Here is a 22850-nt window from a genome sequence, read left to right on the forward strand (position 1 = left end):
CTTGGAAAACTGATTGATTCCAGGGCTGATAATCAGGAAAATAAGCCAGGAAAAATAAAAGATAAACATGGGCCTGAAGTATATGATGCCAGAAAGTAAGGAAGTGCTTTAAAAAAAAAGATAGGGCATCTCAAAAGGGAACAGAAGCTCCCAATGGCCAGAGTTGGAACAACCTGAGCAGGAAAGTAAGTACAGAACTAAATTATAACCCAAAGAATAAAATAAATATTCATCAGACTATATATATTTATAGATATCTAACTACATACAAATACACAGAGAGAGACATGGAAAGAGAAAGAACTCTTCCTTACAGAAGAATTCAAATTAATCAACGTATAGGGAATGAGGGAAGTAGAAAAATCACCATTATAACACCACAATAGTAACTGCTGCATGCAAGATACATTGGTAGATGTTAAAATAAATGAGTGAAAGTTTAATCAAAAGCGGGACATTTGTATAGTTTCAAAGTATCTTCTCCAAAATACTTAGTAATTTTAAGTAAGTACTAAGTAAAAGGGGTAAACAGTAATCTTACAGTGAATAAATCTGGCAGACAATACCAAGAGATCAAGGTTAACATCACCAGTGACAGGTTTGCTATCATGTACCTAGACGTGGTGTGCTGAGAAGAGAATACCATCTCTGTGCTATCCTTCCCAACAAAGCACAATCTCAATCTAATCATGAGAAACATCAATCTAAATTGAGAGACATCCTAAAAATGCCAGAGGAGGGGCGCCTGGGCGGGTTAAGCCTCTGCCACAGGCTCAGGTCATGATCTCAGGGTCCTGGGATCAAACCCTGAGTCAGGCTCCCTGCTTAGTGGGGAGTCTGCTTCTCCTTCTCCTTCTGCCCCTCCCCCCGCTCTCATGCACTCATTCTCTCTCTCTCTAATAAATAAAATCTTTAAAAAACTAAAATAAAAAAATAAAAAACAAAAATGCCAGAGGAGCAATCTTCAAAAGGGTCAAGGTCATGAAAGACAAGGAAAGGCTGACAATTTATTTAGGTCAAATTATAGAGCTTAGCATTTAGTCAAATCTTAAATACACCAACATTTTAATCTTTAAAATGCCTGCCCAGAATTGTTTTAATATCATGCTCTCTTTTTAATTTGTATAATGTCACCCTACACAAGAATTTAGGAGAAAACTATGCCCGAATTTGCAAAATGAAAAGATTAGAAGTGAATACCGTTAGTTTAGCGCCCACAAAGGTCCCCTTAAGAAAAAAATCCTTACATTAAAAAAAAAAAAAAATCCTCACTAGACTTTGAGATGTTATATCCTGGCTCTTACTGAACCCAAAGACAAACCCTGGCGGGCAATCTCCTCCCCTACACAAGTCCCAGGGACTCTGCCTTCCCTCACAGCTCAGCAGTTACTACCACCCACCCAGTCCGTTGAGGTTAGAGTCCCTCAACACTAACTATTCAGGGAGACACAGCCCTCAGTTTCCCCAATTGTGGTGTTTTAAAGCCAAACATTAAGACCCTGTAAATATGTTAAAAGATGCTGTGGTAATTACTTAGGGGAAATAAAGAAACATATGGAAAACTAAAAAAGCTTAAGATCATTTTGTACAAATCTTCCTAAGTCTGACACATTCATAATGTGTCCTTTATAGTTCCTAACTCCCTATTAATGTATGTGGAAGAGTAATAGAGGAGAAAACCTTTGTAGTAAGGCAGACCTGGGTTCAAAACTCAGCCTCACTGCTTTGGGCAAAGGGCACTTCCTCCAGTTTCAATTTCCTGAACTATATACATTGAGAACAAAATGCATCCCTAGCCCAGAGGATTGTTCTGAGAAGTCAACTAAGCATAGAGAAGCTAAAGCACATAAAGAGACCAGGCATAGAATAGGTACCTAGTATTAATTCATCTGATTAACTGGTTTGGTGCCTTTAATAAAATATTGAAAACTAGGTACCTTCACACATTTCCTTTCTACCTTATATCCCGGTAAGATGAGAACACCACATTTTACTCTCACCTGCCATACCAACCCATCCTCTGCCTAGGTTACTGACATCATGATCTTCTCTCCCTAAACTTTTAGAGCAATATACTTTAACTTCTTTTCAGAAATAAGTAGGATATAAATAGTTCTGTATCTTCCTATAAAAATAAGTATGCCACCTACTTCATTAAGTTTGAGAATACATTTAAGATTATAGAGGTAAACATACTGTGTAAATTATAATTATAATATAATAGTAAGTACAAGATGGTAGAATGCTGCAGTTTCTTAAAAACTCAGACCGCGGGGCGCCTGGGTGGCTCAGTCGTTAAGCGTCTGCCTTCGGCTCGGGTCATGATCCCGGGGCCCTGGGATCGAGCCCCACATCGGGCTCCCTGCTCCGTAGGGAAGCCTGCTTCTCCCTCTCCCACTCCCCCTGCTTGTGTTCCCTCTCTTGCTGTGTCTCTCTCTGTCAAATAAATAAAATCTTTAAAAAAAAAAAAAAAAACAACTCAGACCGCCTGCACTTCATTATCAGCAAAGTAGTACATGTTTTACACGTCAAGGCAGATCAATTCCTTCCTCTCTTCCACTGTTAAAATTAACTTTGGAAAAGGCTGAATATTTCACAGAATAAATAAGCTAGAAATGATCTCTTTCTTCATCTTTATGTCTTAAGCAGACGCCAGGAGCAAATAAGAGCTAAGATAATTAAGGGTCATATTTTGTTAAACTTGTAATGTGTATAGACTAGTAATGTGCTCATGCCTGAACACAATTAACATTTTTTAAATAAATTTATAAATATTATTCTGAAAATTATAACTTTAAACAACTGAAAATATTTTTAAAACTATACTGTCCCTCTTAAAGTTCCTCTTAAAGGAAACCATTCTCTCATATAAGTTTTAAAGCACTGATATATTGAAAGTTAATGAGTTGTTTTTAGTAATATTTCAGAATTTTAAACTCTGAAATAAACTGAAAATGATGGCTAAGAACATTCTAAAAACGGTCATTATATCCCCTGGGTTTTCACACATTCTTGAGAGTTGTTTCAATGCCCAGCCCCAAATCCTAAAAGATTATAATATAACCCCCACACACAAAAATACAATGTTCCAGACATACCTATTACTGTTAGTAAGATTCCAGCTAATTAAACAACATATCATAACCAACGTACATACCATATCACGGTGCTCCAAGTTGACCCCACATTTAAGCAGTTCTTCCACAATGTGCACGTGCCCTTCTTTTGATGCTGATATAAGCGCTGTCCAGTTATCCTTGAACACACAGTCACCAATGTTATCATTTCAAAACCAAAATAACAATCCAAAGTGAGGAAAAATAAATTTGAGTTTACATACCAAATGATCATACCAAACTGACATGATTTGACCCACTCTGAACTACTCTAAAATAACACTGCAGCATGAGCTCTGTTAAGAACGTATCTGTGCATGAGGCAGTGGTGCCGAAGTGCTTTCACAACTGCTTGGTCAGTCTTTTCACTGGACGCCTAATCATATACTGTGTTTTTTTAAAAAAAGAAGAGATGACTATCAAAACCTTAAAGCTAATCCTTGTGGCTGGCAACCATTACAATAAATTGAAATTAAAGAGCCTGTCATCAGATTTAAGAGCACATTCATAGGCTATTAAACTAAGGCAATCCCATATGATAAATTTAGAAACTACGTGATAAAGAAAAAACTACTGTCCTTTATTTTTAAATAAAGGCTACAAGTATCCAAGTATATGTGCTTCTATTCAGCCAGTGCCATCTATATACAAAAAACATGAAGAGCTGAGACCTTTCATTTAAAGTAAAAATTTCTCTCCTGCATCACCCCTTTAAAAAACTGACTTAGCATATTATTAGTCAAAGTTAAGATAGATCTGAAAGAACAATTGGTAATCTACCAATTTTGAATCACTTCTTAAAAACAAAGAGCAAAGTTAAGGAAAAGAAAAAGACAAAAATTAAGTAGATTATTTTAATATATACCAAATCTTCCAGATTGCAATTAGCTCCATTCTTAATTAACTCTTTCACTATTTCCAGATTGCCTTGCTCAGCGGCTATCATCAATGGGGTCTGGCCACACTAGGGAATATAAAAGACACAGAGGGCTTTATGAAATGCCACAGTTAAATATACCACAGTCATGTTTTCACAACAGTATGTTAAACATTGTTTACAGAATTTCTTAAATTTAGAAACACGTTTGAAATCTTAAGTTTTCAGTTTGCTAATAATATAGAAGTCAAAGAGAAAAAGAAAAAAATTTTTTAAAGATTTTATTTATTTGTCAGAAAGAGAGAGAGGGAGAGAGAGCACAAGCAGGGGAAGCAGCAGGCAGAGGGAGAAGGAGGCTCCCTGCTGAACAAGGAGCCTGATGTGGTACCCGATCCCAGAACCCCCGGATCATGACCTGAGCCGAAGGCAGACACTCAACTGACTGAGCCACCCAGGCGTCCCTGAAACATTTTTTTACTACAGCATTATTAGTCTGGTTTTGGCACTACAATTTCATTCAAAATAAGTAAACATGAATACTAGGCTCTGAAAAGTAATTACCACAATATATATAAAAATCTTAGCATATCTATAATACATTATATGTTAAGAAAAAAAGAAGAAGATAGCAGGAAGGGAAGAATGAAGGGGGGGAAATCGGAGGGGGAGACAAATCATGAGAAAATATGGACTCTGAGAAACAAACTGAGGGTTTTAGAGGGGAGGGAGGTGGGAGCATGGGTTAGCCTGGTGATGGGTATTAAAGAGGGCACGTACTGCATGGAGCACTGGGTGTTATATGCAAACAATGAATCATGGAACACTACATCAAAAACTAATGATGTAATGTATGGTGATTAATAACATAATAAAAAAAATTTTTTTTAAAAAAGGTGCATATTGCCTAAAATTAGTGATCCATCCATAAGCTTCCGTTCTGACTAGTGGATCACAACTGCATTCTGGGTTGTCAGAATATGGATGTACCAGTTTATTTGTCCATTCATTTACTGAAAAGCATTTTGTTAGCTTCTGGTGTTTGGTTGTAAATAAAGCCGCATAAACATTCAAAAAAAATAACAAAATTTTCTAACTATACCAGATAAAATATGATATAGAACATGATTTTAACTGTATATATAAGATGTTCATCAGGACAAGAGGGAGGAAAGTAAAACAATAAATAAAAACAATATAGGTACTATATATAATATATATATAGTTTTTTAAGACCTCCCTTAAAACCTTAATTCATTAAACTAAAGCTTCTTCTAATTACACACTTGCCCAGCCTGTGTGCCTAGAATGAGCCACAGTAGTAAGAGACAGTACTTCCTGAGCTCTGAGACAGTGCGGCAGGACCCGGGCAGCCAGGTCTGGGATGGGTTCCCTCCAGCAGCAAGACTCATCTACCCCAAGTACAATACACACATGGTCATCTTCTGTAAGTGCCATGGTATGAAACAGATGAGCAGCACTGGGCTAACAGTGATAGTACTAAAGATTTACTAAGGTATATGAGAAAAAATTTACACCAAGAATTAAGTTCAATTAGACAAATATTTATTTAAGCATCTACTTATGTGTATATCAGTGTGGTGGAAAATATCTGTGATTTTTTAAAATGCTAATATGGCATCGTTTCTCTGCCTAAAATCTTCAGTGGTTTTCTATTGCTCTTTTGGATCAGAACCAAAATACTTACAGTGGCCATGGCAGGACTACCTCAAAACTTACTCCATGCCATTTCCTCCTCACCAACATACCCTTAAGGTCTTTCCCATCTCTGGACACTCACACAAAGTTTTCCCTCTGTCCCACCCAATTAACTGCCACCCATCCTTCAGTTCTTGGGTCAAACATCAACCCTTCAAGGAAGCCTAACTAACCCCCTCTAATCTTCCTTTACTATACTAATCCTTGTTTGTAATTACTTATATTTGTGTGATTAACAACTGATTATTGTCCATTTCTCCTAAAGGCTCTAAACTCCATGAGGGTGAGAAGCATGTCTGCTTTTTTTTTTTTTTAATTTAGTACTGTTTTCCCCAAAAAAGAGAGGCAAACCAAGAAAAAGACTCTTAAATATAGAGAACAAACTGATGGTTAACAGAGGGGAGATGGGTTCGGGGATGGGTTAAAAAGGTGACTGGGATCAAGGACTACACTTGTCATGATGAGCACCAGGTATTGTATGGAAGTGCTGAATCACTAAATTGTACATCTGAAAATAATATTACACTGTATGAAAAAAATAAACATAAGTGTAAATGCAAAAATAGTAATAATATAATAATAATAATACTGTATTGCCAGTGTGAAGGACAGTGACTGTCACACAGGTACTCAAATATTTGTTGAGTAAATGAGTGAGCAAAGGCTCAAAGAATTAAAAAAATCTGTCAGTGGCAACATATAAAAAAGCAAATAATTATAATAACTGACAAAGTACAACAGATGCTTTTATAAGAATAATACAAGTAAAGAGTTAAACACAAATACTCATTTAAACAAAGTACAAAAGTAAATCACATTAAATAGAAACATTCTTATATAACAATGGATACTAAATTATACATCATTCAACCAAAGTCATTAGGGAATGAGGTATTATGCATAAATAGATTTTCCAGGTGAAAAAGTTTATCCTTTAAACATTAAATTTGATTATATATTTTATGATAAACATTATTTTAAAAAGCAATGCACACATTACTTACTACTTGTTAAACAGATTACCTTAAACATGTTTACAATTGAGTCATAACTACAGACATCAATTATCACACCAAGCTTGCCTCTGTCAGCTCTAACACCTCTTTGACAAACTTTCTATAGCATCCTTCTCCATTCTAATGGACTGAGATAAAAAGTGAGATAACAAAGTCATTGGTATAATACATAAATTAAAGCCAATTAATCCTGAATCCATGGCCCTAAGGATATATGAATTTTACATCAGAGTTTTCAGATTAGTAATTCCAGAGACTCAGAAGTTTTCTGTTTACTTTCTGGGGTCACAGTCACATTTCAGATTGTTCACAGAGATAGGTGCTTCTAAAGTATGAGGGAAAAAATAACATAGATGTGCATAAATACCTATAACACAAATAAGAAAGATGGTATAAATTTGATTAACTAGAAACAAGCCAGACGAAAGACTTGAATAGTCATTAGTTTCTCTCGCAAAAACTATTATTTGTCTCTCCAGTACCCAGAGTGACAGGATTTTGTTTAGGCGTAGCAATGTGCTCAGCTAAAAAAATCCACATTGTTCAGCTTCACTTGCAGCTGGAAATAATCCCATGATACTGCTCTAGTTAAGTCTCCCAGGATAGCTCGGTAATTAGACTAAGCTCAGCCGGCATGTCTTTTTCCTTCTTCTTGCCCCATATGTGGACACAGTGCTGGAGTTGTAGCAAGATGGCTGATACGCAGTCACCAGCACTCAGTGAGGAGTGGAGAGATGGGAAGAAGGAGCCTGGGAAGATACCCTGAAGCCATCATAACAACCTTGGAATGGTTCCTCCAGCTTGTCATCATGTGAGAAAAGTAAGACCTTACTTTGATTAAGACACTGTTTTAGGAGCTATTACATGCAATCCAAAGTAATTCTCAACTGATACACCTTTTATAGCTACACTAATCAAAAAGATAAATAATTTTCAAAAAAGGTTACCATGAAGTTGTATTAAATTTTCAAAGATAGAAGAAAAGTTACCTTATAAGCTAGGCCTTAAAACAAAACATTTATTTATTCTATTAGTTCTTGCTTAACCAATCTTGTAACTACACTTGTGGAGACAGAGTAACTTAGAAACAGCCATGACAACTTTATTTTTCTGCTTCAAAATGAATCACTAAAGGCCCCTTCCATACCTAATCCCACACATCCCAGTAAACCCCAAGTCCATTGCTTCCCAAAATACACAGAATCACATACTTCATGTAACCCTACCTACTCCACTTGTAATAACCTCAAGCCAAAACACATTAGAACAAACACTGCACCAACTGAAGTTTCCCCAACAGGTCCCATACTTATCTCAGCTTCCCAGAAGACTACAATGCAAAAATATTTCCTATTCAGCATTTCTTTGCTCTTCCCAATTCCTAGGTAGTCCTACTTCTATTGATTTAGATGTACTACACCTCAATAACCATTGCCCTTTAAAGCAAACCTTTGGAGAATATATACTTCTTCCAATAATTTTAGTGAAATTAAAACATTTTTAAATTTTCCTTTGAAATGTCCCTCAGAGCCTTTTTCTAAGCACATAACAAAATGCACCCCTTGAATTTAGATTCCCACTTCAGCACTATAATCTTGTACCAAGAAGAGCTGAGAGTAACTTTCTGTTCTTTTCTAAAAGGGAAGGGAAGGAGAAGGGGAAGAGAAAGGGAAAGGAAAAGGAAAAAGAAAAAGAAAGGAAAGTCTTCACTTCTCTACAAAGGGCAAAGATCTGCCATTACTGAGAATATTCACAGGCCACGAGCTACCTAGTTTATAAATAAAGCAGAGAGAAAAGAAGACAAGAAATTAGCATTTACTGATGACAGCCAATTGTATGCTAAACACAGTACGGCAATTTCCCCACATTATTTTATTTTATTTTATTGATGTAATCTTTCAGAGACCTTTTCAAAACTGATAAACAAAACACATTAACATAAAGTAATTAAATACTTTAAAGGGCAAGAAAGAAGAGAAGAAAATCCACACAACTTTACAGAATTCTATAAAGTTTAAATTTTATCAGAAGCTGTAAGCAAAATGCCAAAAAAGGCCTTGAGAAAGCTACTTTCTCTCCAACCCTCATATTGAGCCATAATTGAAAAATCCAGGTTGTTTCAAATCATTATTTTAAAACTCCAATTTCAACTGATGCAATACTAAACTAGATATAATTACCATTAATATCTGGGGTGCCTGGGTGGCTCATTTGGTTAAGCAGCTGACTCATGATTTCACCTCAGGTCATGATCTCAGGGTTGTGAGATCGAGCCCCTCATCGGGCTCCACACTCAGCACGGCATCTACTTGAGATTATCCCTCTCCCTCTCCCTCTTCACCTCCCTCCACATGTGTGCTCTCTAAATAAATTAATACTAAAAATTTAAAAATAAATACCATTAATATCAGTTAAATGCTACCTCATGCATGATATCTAGTGAAGCTCTATACCAAATACACTTCATTCTTTATGGGAATAAGATTAATATACTTTTGTGCTTATTGATGTGCTATATTTCTCCTAAGTGAAGCTATTTTCTCAGTATTCCCATAGAAAATGTCTATGAAGTAAAATTTGATCTTTTTAAAATATCATTTTATTATTCCAAATATGCTAATATATGCTAATAAAATGACTACTTTTGTAAATAACTCTTTATAACAATGAACAATCTCCAATTACAAATTTTCTCTCTTATTTAAAACAATTATTGACAACACATAATCACAGAAGAGTTACCTAACCAAAACATATTGTGTTCAATATAGAAACACTGAAAATATCGGCATATCATTAGATAAACTTATTCTGAAAACTCAAAGAATGGCAATTGAGCATAAACAGATTATAGCTTGAAATAAAACAGAACAGAGTTCAAATTTGGGTTCTAGCAGATAATATCTGGGATAAGAAACTAAGGGATTAAGCCATTTACCTGTAAATCAAGATAAATAACAGCATTATTCTTTAAAGAGTTGCTAAGCAAATTAAATGAGCTGATTCAATAAAATCATTAACTATCATAAGGTTACTGCAATGACAAAATAACAAAATTTTATGTTAAGATTTCCTTATGACAATTAACATTTAATGAAATTAGGTACCCTATGTCAAAAATAATAATCATAATCATAAAGTAATAATTGCTGATTCCACAACTTTAAAAACATTTACAATATTTGCATATTCATGTTCATAGCAGCACTATTCACAACAGACAAGAGGAAGAAAAAAACCCAACTGTCCATCAACAGATAAATGCATAAGCAAAATTCAATGGAATAGTATTTAGCTTTAAAAAGGAAAGAAATCAGAGCACCTGGGTGGCTCAGTCGGTTAAGCATCTACCTTCAGCTCAGGTCATGATCCCAGGGTCCTGGGGTAAAACCCCGCATCAGGCTCCCTGCTCAGTGGCGAGTCTGCTTCTCCCTCTGCCTCTGCCCCTCCCCACTGCTCATTTGTTCGTTCTCTCTCTCTCAAATAAATAAAATAAAATCTTTAAATAAAATGAAAAGGAAAGAAATCTTGTCACATGCTACAACATGATTGAACCTTAAGGATATGCTAAGTGAAATCAGCCACCACAAAGACAAATACTGTAAGATTCCACTTATATGAGGTACTGAGAGTAGTCAAATTCATAGAAACAGAAAGTAGAAGAAGAGTTACCAGGAGCTGGAGAGAGAAAGAAATAGGGAGTTGCTGTTTTACAGGTATGAAGTTTTAGATTTGAAAAAGTTCTGGAGATATTTCACAACATTATGAATTAGTCACACAAGTGAACACAAATGAAATGGTTCAGATGATAAATTTTATATTTTGTCCCCATAACAAAAAAAATGAAACTCTTTACATGTCTACACACACAGATACATATATGTACACACATACAGACATACATATACATGTATCACTCCTCATTCACCTATCCACTGGCAAAAAAATTATACTACATTGAAAATACAGTTTTAAGAAAGTTTTGTTTTTTTCTTAAGTTTATTTATTTCTTTATTTTTAAGTAATCTCTACACCCAATGTGGGGCTCGAACTCACAATCAGAAGATCAATGGTCACATGCTCTTCAAGCTGAGCCAGTGAGGCTCAGCTTAAGTTTTATTTTTCTTAAATTTTACAAAATAAATACAAACTTTGGCACTTAAAGAATTCATACTAAAAGTTTTTTAATCCCTAAAATGCTGTACTGTGGTGCTTCATGATGAAATAAAATCAATAGTTTACTTATTTGTATTGTTGAATAGAAATATCTAATAGAAGTTAATGAAAATGGTAAATATATGGGGGCCCCTGGGTGGCTCAGTCGTTAAGAGTCTGCCTTCAGGTCATGTCATGATCCCAGGGTCCTGGGATTGAGTCCCACATCGGGCTCCCTGCTCAGCGGGAAGCCTGCTTCTCCCTCTCCCACTCCCCCTGCTTGTGTTCCTGCTCTCACTATCTCTTTCTCTGTCAAATAAATAAATAAAATCTTTTTTAAAAAATGGTAAATATATACTTCCCTATCTTATTAAACAAAACCCACAACCTATTTAACTGTCTCTTAAAGATGCAGTCTGTTTAGGGGAAGAATGAAGGCGGGGAAGTCGGAGGGGGAGACGAACCATGAGAGACAATGGACTCTGAAAAACAAACTGAGGGTTCTAGAGGGGAGGGGGGTGGGAGGATGGGTTAGCCTGGTGATGGGTATTAAAGAGGGCACGTTCTGCATGGAGCACTGGGTGTTATACACAAACAATGAATCATGGAACACTACATCAAAAACTAATGATGTAATGTATGGTGATTAACATAACAATGAAAAATTTAAAAAAAAAATGCAGTCTGTTTAAAATCCCTAAGTGTGTGGAATGAATAACTCAGAAAGAGAACTGAGTTTCCATTAAAGAAAATATTTTAAAAATTTTGTCTAATCTATTTCTAAGAAGATTGGGTCTAGAAGCTCTCTAAAACTTCCTAGAAACACTTCAGACTTCAGTCATCAAACTTCCCAAATATTGATTATTCCATCTATAAAAAAAAAGAGTCAATCATAAATCTAAACTCCATACTTAATCATGTATATGAGTTCAAATGTATTCCAAAAGTATGGAATTTGAAGTACTTTTAACAATCTTACCAAGCCTAAGAACTTTATATTTCATACTCACCTGTATGCTTAGCACAATGCCTTGTACAGAGTAGTTGGTAGTCAACAAATATTCGTGTAAAGAATTTAATTTTAGAAACATGGTCTTAGGGGGTGTCTGGCTGGCTCAGTTAGTAGAGCATCCGACTCTTGATCCCAGGGTCGTGAGTTCAAGCCCTACACTGGGCGTGAAAAAAAGAAAAAGAAAGGAAACTTGGTCTTACCTCATTTCTCTCATCTACATCTTTGCATTTTTCAAGAAGAGCTTTCAGGGCAGGAATGTTTTCTTCCTCTACATAATTTATTACACTCTGTGATATCAGAACTGACATCTTCACAGAAAGCTGCAGTTATCTTTATTCCAATACCTGTTAAAAGCAGATTAAATAACACATAATTTGTGATTAGGAAAAAACTAATTTACTACTAACTATATTATCCTTTTTAACCTTACACTTGTACAAACACACCTCCACTGGCAGGAGTAAAAACAAGGCCCCATAGTTCAGCTGTCAAAATGCCCACCCCTCCCTTCCCATGACTCACATACCTCTCAATCTTAACTCATCCAAATCCCAGATGCATCCCCCAAGCCATCCTCATCACCACCCCTAAACAGAAGAAAGTGCTCCATTGTTCCTTCATCTCTGTAAATGGCAGCTCCAGCTCCATTCTTCCATGGAATTATCCATGACTTACCTCGTCCTCGACACTCTACATTCAATCTATTAGAGAATCCTTTTGGCTTCACCTATAAAACATATTTAACATCTAACTACTACTCACCACCTCCATCACAACCACCTTGGCCCAAGCCACTGTGAGTTCTCATCTAGATCCCAACTGCTCTTCCTACTTCCATTTGCCTTCCCCACAGTCTATCCTCCACAAGCCACCACAATGATCTTCTGAAAACCTAAGTCTGACCAGAGCTTCTTAAACCATAATATGCATCAGAATCACCTAGAGACCTTGTAAAACAGATGCCTGGGCCTTACCCTCAGAGATTCTGATTCAGTAGGTATGGGTACAGCCCGAGTCTGCATCTTTAATAAGCTCCCAGGAGATGCTACCACTTCAGCTGCTGCCTGAAGAAGCCCGCCTGGAGTAGCACTGAGTCAGATTCCATCCTTCCTTGCTCAAAGCCCTCCAATGGCTTCTCAAAGAATTCAAATCACATGTGTTACCTTGGTCTCGAAGACTCTAACTGACCTCATCTCCTACCACTCCCCCTTACCCATTTCACGGCTTGAACATGCCAAGCGCTGTGCCACCCCAGGGATTCTGTCTACCTAAATCTCTTCCACCAGAAATGCACATGGCCCCCTCCCTCACTTCCTTCACTCACCTGATTAGGAAATTCTAACCTGACCCTGTGATGTAATATAGTAATAACCTCACACATCCTCCGTAGCGGTCCCCACACTCCCACCCCCCTGCTCTGCTTTATGTTATCCGTGGCACTTAACCACCATTGCAAATATATCATATTGTGTGTTTATTGTCCATCTACCACTACTAGAATGTAAATTCAAAAAAAGCAGGCATGTTGTTTTACCCAACTGGACATCGAAATGCAAATAAACAAATCTCAATGCATACCTTGCATAAAATACATATACTAAAATTGACATAAATATCTAAAAGCACAAAACTTTTGGAAGATAATATATACTATTTTGGATTAAGCAAAGATTTGATATAACACGAAAAGCATGGTCCTCAAAAAAAGAAAAGTGATAAATCAGAGTTCACCAAAATTAAAAATTTTTGCTCTAAGAGAATAAAATTACTTGAGACTGGTGACATCTTTTTTCCTTCCATTTTCCCCCTTCTTGAGCAATGTCAATTACTGGTATCCCAAGTTTGTCCCCTCATTGTATTTTATAGCATATGACTTATTTCTCAAGTTTCACAGGTTCACAGATGGATAGGAATCATGCCTCAAGATGGACTCTACCCAGAGCCTCACTCATACCTGATTTAGATTTAGAACTTGAGAGCTGATGAGATTCAAATGAGATTTTGAACTTTGAGTGAATGCTTTAATGAGCTGACACTTTGGAGGGCCTTGGGATAGGGTGATGTGTTTTGCACATGGGGTGGAAGTGTATCTCTGGGGACCAGAAGACAGAAACTATTCCACCATATGATTCCATTTATATGACATTCTGGAAAAGGAAAACTATATGGACAGAAAACAGATCAGAGGTTGTCAGTCTAAAGGAGGAGAATGAGGGGACTACATTAGGTGCAAGAGAATTGGGGAAGTTCTGGGACTGCTCTATATTCTGCTTGTGGTGGTATTTACATGATTATATGCATTTGTCAAAATTCAAAACTGGACAGTAAAAAAGGTAAATAATATTGATATAAATGGTACCTCAATAATACCTATTTTTCAAAAATCCTCAAAAAAAAGTTATGTTACTTGATCCAGTAACTTCACTCCTAGGTATCAATTCTAAAAACACAGGAAACATGGACAAAGATTTTAAATACAACACAATTTTATTCATAAGAACAAGAAACTTAGAGATGGGAGATAACGTAAGTTATGTTCACACAGTGGAATAATACACAGTCACCAAATGTTTCAAAAAATTATTATTGACCAAAAAAAATGCTTGTGATATATTCTGTGGCAGAAAAAATTAACTAAAAAAAAAAAACCCAACTACATATACAGCAGCTCAACTATTATAAATATACACATTTTTAAATACCGAAATGAAACAGATCAAATGGTGATGGCATTAATGTAATTTTTATTTTCTTTAGAAATTTTATTTCCTAATTTTCCAGAATGTGATACTTTGTTTTTCCTGAAGTATAATGGACATACAATATCCTATTAGTTTCAAAGTATACCTCCTGATCCCCCTAAGTCTAGTTGCCATCCATCACCACACAAAGTTATTACAATATTACTGACTGTACTTCCTATGCTGTACATCACATCCCCAAATATATGATACTTCTGTCATTGCAAACCAGTAAGAGATTTTTATTAACCAATATCCAATGCCTTCACTTGTTCTCACATCTTATAGGATCAATTCTAATACCTCAGTAAGGCGTCCAGGATCTGGTTCTAACTACCACTCTTCTCTCTTTATACCAGCACCACTTCCTCCCAAAGCCCAGCGAAGCTGACGCAGTCAAAGTTGTCCCTACCTGCATGCTGCTCCACACACCTGCCTTTGCTCAATTTACTCCTTCCATTTTGAACACCATCCTCACATCCACTATATCAAAGCATCGACCACTCTCTCCAGAATACAACCATTACCATTTTCTGTCTAACATATTTCCTAACATCTCACATTGGCCTAACCGACTCTCAGTGCCCTACTTTAGGGTCTTCATCATCTATGCTAATCAAGACTCCTTTGGGTACAAGAGACAAATTTAAACTAGCTTAAGCAAAACAGGAAATTTATCTTAAGGATACTGATTTATTTCCCATAACCACACTGTGGGAATGGTGGGTGCCACTGGACTTCAAATGCCAGTAGAATTCTCGTTCTCTATTGGCTTAATCTACTTTCATTATAGACCAACTTCCTCTACACAAATGGGAATATGGCTGCCAATAGCTATCTAGTCCCAAATCAGATAGTTTCTCAAAACAGAGAAAGCAGACTATTCTTTGTTCCCAGATTCAAAAGTCCCAGGTTGGGTCAAGTGCCAACCAGAACCAATTTACTATAGTCACAGGGTTGGGAAGGGGTTACAAGGTCACATAGTATTGGCACTGTTTCCAGAAAAGAGGAAACTGTTGTAATCTAGGCACCTGTCCTAAGAATTACTACTGTACCATCTCTCACCTGGATCAATGTGACAGTCCCCCAACTTATTCTCCTCTCTCCAGTCTTCCCCCACCTCAATCAAGTTGCCACATTGAAGCAAGAGTGATCTAAAATACGCTTCTTTTAAAATCCTTCTGTTAGTTCCCCATAAATTCACGCTGGGAGAACAAAAGATGATGGCTTTATTACTCACAAGTTGTTCAAGAGACTGAAACACTCAAAGCCTTTGAAAGCAACTGTAAAGATTCAATTCTATAATTCCCATAAAAAGCTTTGCTCTGTGCGGGGCAGTCAGGACTCAAACACAATTCTGGATTATGATGGTGAAGATTTGCAGATCCTTCACAATCTGGACCCATCTTACCATTCCAGTCTCATCTCTGTCTCCCCTCCCAGCCCCATCCCTCCCACCCTTGACCCAAAGGTCACATTCCCTACTCACATCCTCTCTTCCAGGTCCAGGCAGACTAATCTGCTTGCAACCCTTGGCTACTCCACACTTCCTTTTTTCTAGGCCTCTGCATTTACTGCCCCCTCAGCTTAGAATGCCCATCCTCCACAGATAAGCCTGGACAGTTTCTACTCATCCTTGTGGATTGGCTCTAACATTATCTCTTCTGGAAGCCTCCACTGACTGGCTGCTTACTCTAAGCTGGGCCAGTGCCCTGACTCTCAGACTCTATACCCTGTGGATACACCTAAATTTTGACTGCTCGTATACCATTTTACTCATTCTTGTCCACAACTCTAAACTCCAAGTTCTTAAGGCAAGACCCACCTTATATGTGGCATAATGCCTACAAAATTGGGGCTGAGAAAGAGAAAAGTAGTCCCTGACTGTCAGGAACTGGCCTGGCATGCACAGTTAGACCTTGGTATTCTCATGTGAAGATAAACATGGACAGCCGAGCGACTATGTAGTGTACACCCAAGAACAATGAATAGCATGGATGGAATGTTTAAGTAAAAAGTAAGCACTAAGACTGGAAAGTGAGGGTGGCTGGTTAGATCTGTAACTTCCTCAAGGATAAGGGCTTTCTCTCCTTTGTTCTTATATCCCCAGAACCTATCACAGGAATATACCAAGTAGAAACATCACAGGTAACTGTCAAATTGAAAAACTGCATAGGTGTACTAAACGTGCCTCTTCTGTAGGTCTTCGCCTGCCCATGGGCTCTGCTGCCACCAACAGCCCTGTCTTCTACAATCAGCCATCATCAGAGACAGGCACATGATCTGGGACATGTGAATGCTCAAAAACATAAGCCGGGCCAATGAGATTCCTCTCTTTAGAACTCTTCAGAATCAGAAACCAAAGACTCAGTCATTATGGGCCATGTGCCAAATGATACAGTTCTGAGATAACCAGTCAGCAGAGAGAACCTAACAGATATGAATAGAGAAGCAACAGAACAAATGCGGCCCCTGAGAGAGAGGCAGAAGGTGAAGCTGCCTTGGATCCTGATTTCTTACTGATTCTCATTAAGTCCTATAAATCTCCTTTTCCCTGAGGTAAAAGAGTAAGTCTCTGTTCCTTCCCTTCTAAACAGCCCTAACATAATGGCAGATAAAGCTGAGAAACACAGTTTTTGAGCAAAAGCAGGAAAAGGGAGATGGCACATTGGCATGATCCTAGGAAAGTTAACCTGCCAGCAGTGTATGTGGTCCAGGGTAGAAAAACACAAAGAATTAGAACTCTGGACACCAGTCAGGGAACCACCAAAACAACCCTCAGAAAGGGGACAGGTGGTGGGAATGAAGAAGAAATGACAGATATGAGCTTAAACAATATAAAATCCCCCATATTTGACCTTTTAACCTACCAAAATACCCAGAAGAGAGATTCTGGATGTAAACATCAAAGAAACCCTAAGACTGTAGATTCAAAAAAAGGATGACAAGACGCCAAGCATAGGTGACTGAAGGAGGGTGTACCCATTAACAAAAAAGGGAAGTCAGGAGGAAGTCAGGACTTTTCTCTTCAGGGTTATGGCCCCCTCCCTCCTCACCACCCTGGCCATGGGGTGCTTTGGCCAGGCTGAATTTGAGGTGCTCCAAAAAAGCTGGATTGGTTAATCCACCCAATATTTGTAAAAACAGATCTGGAGATCATTCACACAAAGAATGCAGAACAAGGATTCTCAAACTTGTGTGCACCAGAGCCACCTGGCAAGTTTGTGAAATACAAATATCCCTTGGCTTCTCCGCCAGAATCCCACCCGGTAGATCTGGGGCGGGCCCAGAACTGACATTTTAACAAGCACCCCAAAATGATTCTGATGAGTCTCCATGCGACTAAAGCTAGAGAACAAAGAACACAACCTGGCCGCAGCATTTCTCCCCCTTGGCTCTCCATCAGCTCCCGAAGGTGCTTTAAACATTTTTAGATGTTCAGTCCTCAGTGCTGTCAAAGTGTGGGCGATGACAAAACATCAGCATCACCCCCTGGAATCGGAAGGAGTGATTCCAGAGCCACACCCCAGGCCAGCTGAATGGGAATTTCGGAGGGTAAGGCTAGGAAAGCTCCATTTTTAGCCAGCGCCCCTAGCGGCTAAAGAGATGCTTCCATAAACAGTTATTAATAAGAAAATATTCTTCATTGGTTTAAACCTTTCTCTATGTCAAAACAACTTGAAAGAAAAATAATCCAATATTGCTGGCTGACAAAGAAATCGTTTCCCTATAAATAAATCATGGAAGCATCATAATCAACGCCTTGCTGATATTTTGCCAGGCACTCAAAGGCCTGCACAGGGCAATGGAGAAATGAAGCCCGACAAGAAAGCAAAGGAAGAAAACTAACCACCTCGCCCTTGGAGGCCTGGGGAAAGAAACCTGGAACACCTGCCTTAAGGGTACCCACTAAGGCGGGTCCCGAGATGGAGGCTGTGCCAACGGAGGCCACACAAAAGAAAACAAATAGTTTCACTGAGGCCCCCCCCCCCCCCCCCCCCCCCACCCCATCCCGCCCCGCCCCGCCCCACCCCCCAAGCCAAGCACCTCTCCGCCGGCTGACAGACTGGCCACGGGAGACTCCAAGTCCGAGAGCTTCCCCGCGCTGCAGCTAGCGCGGCCTCTCCGAAGAGCCAGACCTCGAGCTCCCCAGGCGCCCAGCCGCGGGCCCCCACACCCGGCCTCGCCCCCTCCCCCTCCGGCCGCCGCCCCGCCAACACTCGGCCTCGCCCCCTCCCCAGCCACCCCCTCCTCACCCGGCCGCGGGCCCCCACACCCGGCCTCACCCCCTCCTCACCAGGCCGCGGGCCCTCCACACTCGGCCTTGCCCAGCCAGGCTCCCGGCCTCGCCCCCTCCCCGCTGGGCCTCGCCCCCACCTCCTCTCCCCGTCATCCCTCGAGGCCGACCATCGCACTGACCGTCTCACAATCCGGCCTAAGGACCGCGCGTGCAGCTCGAACGGAAAGGGCCTGCTTTGCCGCGGGCGCAGTCAGAAGACGGGAAAGGGAGAGACGGCGGCTTCCAGCGCTTCGCCCTCACCAAACCCGGCGGCCATTTTCCTCCCTCTCCTCAAACTGACAGGTCACGTGGCAGCTGGCGGTAGGGCGGGGCTGCCGGTGGCCACGCCCCCGGAGGGCGGGGGAGCCCGAAAGCAGCAGGGAGCCGGCGAGCGAGGTGGGTGTGGTGCAGGGTCAGCGAATCCCCCGACTCAGCGGCCCTCCGCCCCCTCCCTGTGGGCTCCAAATGGGTGTATTTTTGACAAGTGCCACGGGCAATATTTTCTTGACAGTGTCACTCTTTTTATTATAGTTAATTTATAATCCCTATTCACCATTGTAATCAAAATTCAGGCAGAGAAATAAACCCAATTATAACTTCAGAAGACATTGCTAATACATTGCCAACTAAGGCCCGCTCAAGTCTCTTCCTCCGGAACCCAGAGGCCAGGTGTCCACCCTGTCCGAGCGCCTGTGGGGTCTGTATCTATCCTGGTCTTCCAGAGAGCCCACCTCCTCCCTGCGCGGCTCCCCGGGCCCCTGGGCAGCCCCGGCTGGCCGTCTGGCCTCCACCCGGTCTGGGCTGAAGGTACCTCGGACTTGCCCGAGGCCAAAAACGATTGACAGCTTTCAACTCACGTCCTACTGTGGACTCCTTTCCAGACTCCCTCCTGGAAATGTTCTGCTCCCTGGGCGTCTGTGACTCCCATTCTCGTAGTTACGTTCCCATTTCTCTGGCTGCTACACTCTCAGATTCCACCTCCCTTCCTTCAACTGTTGATGTTTCCAGAGTTCAACGCAAAGCTGAGCTCTTCGCCCCCGCACCCAATGTGATCGTCCTCCTGTGCTGCTCCGGTCTGGGGACCCGGCTCCTGCCCCCATCCACCGAGACCGAGACCGAGACCGGAATTGGGAAGTCGTTTTATGCAGCTCTCCCTCCCCTCCCCAAGGTCATCCTATCAGCCACTTCATCAACCCCGATTTAATGGCTGCAGAAACTCCCCACCAGGATTATCCCAAGAGCCCCCAACTCTCTCCCTGCCTTTGCTGGTGCCCTACTAACTGGTTCTCCAGGAGATTGCTCCCTTGGGTCACTTCTTTGATTAAATTCCTCAGCAGGCTTCCATTTCCATAGAATAAATTACCAAAAAGTACTTGCCCCTGCCAGACTTCCTGCCATTGCTTTGTTCATGACTCTCCTCCTATCCTGCCCCCACCCCCAGGATGGCAAGTATTTACAGTTCCTGGAACATTGGGCCATACTCGGTCTCATCTCCATTCTTTGCACAGTGTTGTTTACTCCCCGAGATGTTCTTCCCTGTCTCTTTGTCCAGCTGATTCCAAGGGATGCAACTGAAGTGGTCCCCAATTTTGTGTAGCTTCCCGGTTGACCTCAAGCATAGGTGGTCAGTCCATCCACTGTAACCACCTTCATACGCCATAGTGCCTAGAGGTACTGAGAGAGCTTGTGTTAAAGCATATTTAACCTGTTTACCCGTCTTCCCCCTACTCTAAGGTTCACTCCATCCTTATCCCACACCAACTCCCTTACCCTGTTTGGAACAGTGTCTGGCCTTAGTAAGCCAATAAGGAAGAAACTACACTATTTACAACCCTCTCATATGATTTGGGGTACTGCCTCCTTGTCTCATGCATGTCTCGCCAACATCTGACAGAGCCATACTCTTCATTGGCTTTTTCCAGGAGTTGCCAGATTGATCCACTGGGAAATACTTTTCAATGGTCCCCAACCTTGGCACATCAGAACCATCCATGGACCTTCTTAAAAACTAAGACCATGCTCGGGGATTTAAAAATATCTCCCCAGCTGATTCCAATGACATACCATTCTCAGACTTGGGTTTGAGTCCCATTGTGTCCAAATCAGTGATTTCAATACGAACATACTGTTCTCATGTCTAATAATTTTTTGAGGGCCTACACAGGATAGCAGGTGATGTTTTAGTAACCACTGATTGTAAAAGTGACATGGGAATAGGAATTTGTGGTTTCATAGGGATCTGTAGCCCCAGAATGGCAATCTGCACTCTAAACATAATGTACTGAGTAGTCAGCAAGGCATTTGACAGGTTTTCCTGATGAGTGTGTGGACACAAAGAGAAAATGTGGATTGGGTCAAAAGGCACTGAAGATCTTGCGGAATTGTGTTGGCTAGTGAAATGATGACTCAGGGAGATGGGGTTCTTCGATCTTGGCATGCCTTCGCCTGAGGGACACCATTGTGAGAGGAGCTGCCCCCATGATAATCCCTACCTCACACTGCTCCCCCCAGCCCCTGCACCCCATAATTTTTGCAAGTGCAGCAGCATTGCTTGGTTAGTGCAACCGCCCCTCCACAGAAAGCCCAGGGGCTTTTGCATCAGCTGACCTCTGCCCACCATGTGTGAGCCATGCTGAGTGACAGTGAACCAGCTCACCAGTAAGCCTCTCTCAGGGGAAACTGGAATATACAGCAGTAAGCAAGATGGGGAGGTGGGGCAGGAAGCTGTCATTCTCCAGCTTCGGTGGTCCCAAGCCCCTCTGCACTGCAGTGGGGAGTTCTCATTTAAGAGCCTTGCAAATCCCATTCTAGAAGTGGGACATTCAGTCCCAGATGTTGAAAAGACAATTGCTTTTGCTACTTAAACCTCCTCCCCTCCTCCTCTCCCCAAATAAAAATCCCTGAAGATACTCCGTGTACAAGTTGTTCTTTTAGGAATATTTAAAAAAAAAAAAAAAAAAACAGTCCAGATAACCGCCTGGAAAAAAGCTACTGGAAACAGGCTTTACTCCAGCCCACATTTAAATGGAGGATGAGAGGAGGGTCAGATTCCAAGGATGGCAGAGTGGGAGGAAAGAGAAGCAATGAAGGAGAGAAAAGATTCACTAAGCAGGGTTTCCCCTCCATCTCAGGTCTGACCTGGGGAAGGAAGAAACCTGAGGAAGGGTTTTAGTGTTATAACAGGCCAAGCATTTAATTACCAAAATGAGAGCTTTTACTGACTAAAAGTGACTAGATACGATCTAAGAGTGAGGAGAAAAGTTATGAAATGATGAGCCCTACTGGAAATTTCATCCAGGGGTGGGAAGCAAGAAATAGCCAAGGAGCATTTACAGGTGCAGTCCTGAGGAACAGTAAGTTACTTTATAATCCCACTGTAGCCCATTCTCTTCTATCAACATAATGGTTACCTTTAGGAAATTGTATCTATTTTGATAATGAGTATTTCCTAACTCATGCCAAATGTTTATCCCTTTCATACTCAAGGACTCTAACACTCCTATCTTGCCACAATGTAATTATTGCAAAATAGAACTGAAATGCCTTCTCCTCAACTTTCTTCCAAACTTCTCTTTTCACTTTCCTTGGTCTTTCTGCAGTTTGTTCAGCTTGCCTAAATCTTTCTGGCAAACTCATCCTAAGGGCTTTCTTGCTTCAGCAGAAACACTTAAATCACTCCAAGAGTCTGGCTTTTCTACTTGTCATGTGCTATTATGTGGAAGGAAAACTAGGAGTTTTCTTTCCATCCCTCACCACTCTCCCCATCAACACTGTAATTTTAATCACCCTTTCATCTTTTTTAACAGTATCAGCATATGGGGATGAGGATTTCAGCAGTCCAATCTCCTTACATGGCTTCAATTTCCTTGTATATTAGATTTTCCATAGAAATCTTAAAAAGCTATGGGGCTCCTGGGTGGCTCAGTCAGTTAAACATC

At 40.3% G+C, this 22850-nt stretch overlaps 1 protein-coding gene across 12 annotated transcripts in view; it reads right to left on the reverse strand.

Annotated features, from left to right (window-relative positions):
- Positions 1–19222, reverse strand: part of KIDINS220 (kinase D interacting substrate 220) — a 103706-nt gene extending 84484 nt beyond the window's left edge. For 7 of the 12 annotated variants that reach the window (XM_032430184.1, XM_032430183.1, XM_032430182.1 and 4 more), the window contains exons 1-4: positions 19053–19221; positions 12093–12236; positions 3982–4080; positions 3158–3256 (exon numbers count right to left, since the gene is read on the reverse strand). In XM_032430184.1, the coding sequence (XP_032286075.1) occupies positions 3158–3256; positions 3982–4080; positions 12093–12200 (306 nt within the window). In that variant the 5' untranslated portion in view covers positions 12201–12236; positions 19053–19221. Of the gene's footprint in view, positions 1–3157; positions 3257–3981; positions 4081–12092; positions 12237–19052 lie in introns of all 12 variants that reach the window. The other 5 variants (XM_032430178.1, XM_032430177.1, XM_032430189.1 and 2 more) reach the window with 2 other exon arrangements.
- Between the last annotated feature and the right edge of the window lie 3628 nt (positions 19223–22850).

This window comes from Phoca vitulina, unplaced genomic scaffold (genome assembly GCF_004348235.1).
Source record: "Phoca vitulina isolate PV1807 unplaced genomic scaffold, GSC_HSeal_1.0 scaffold42, whole genome shotgun sequence".
NCBI classification, from domain to species: domain Eukaryota; kingdom Metazoa; phylum Chordata; class Mammalia; order Carnivora; family Phocidae; genus Phoca; species Phoca vitulina.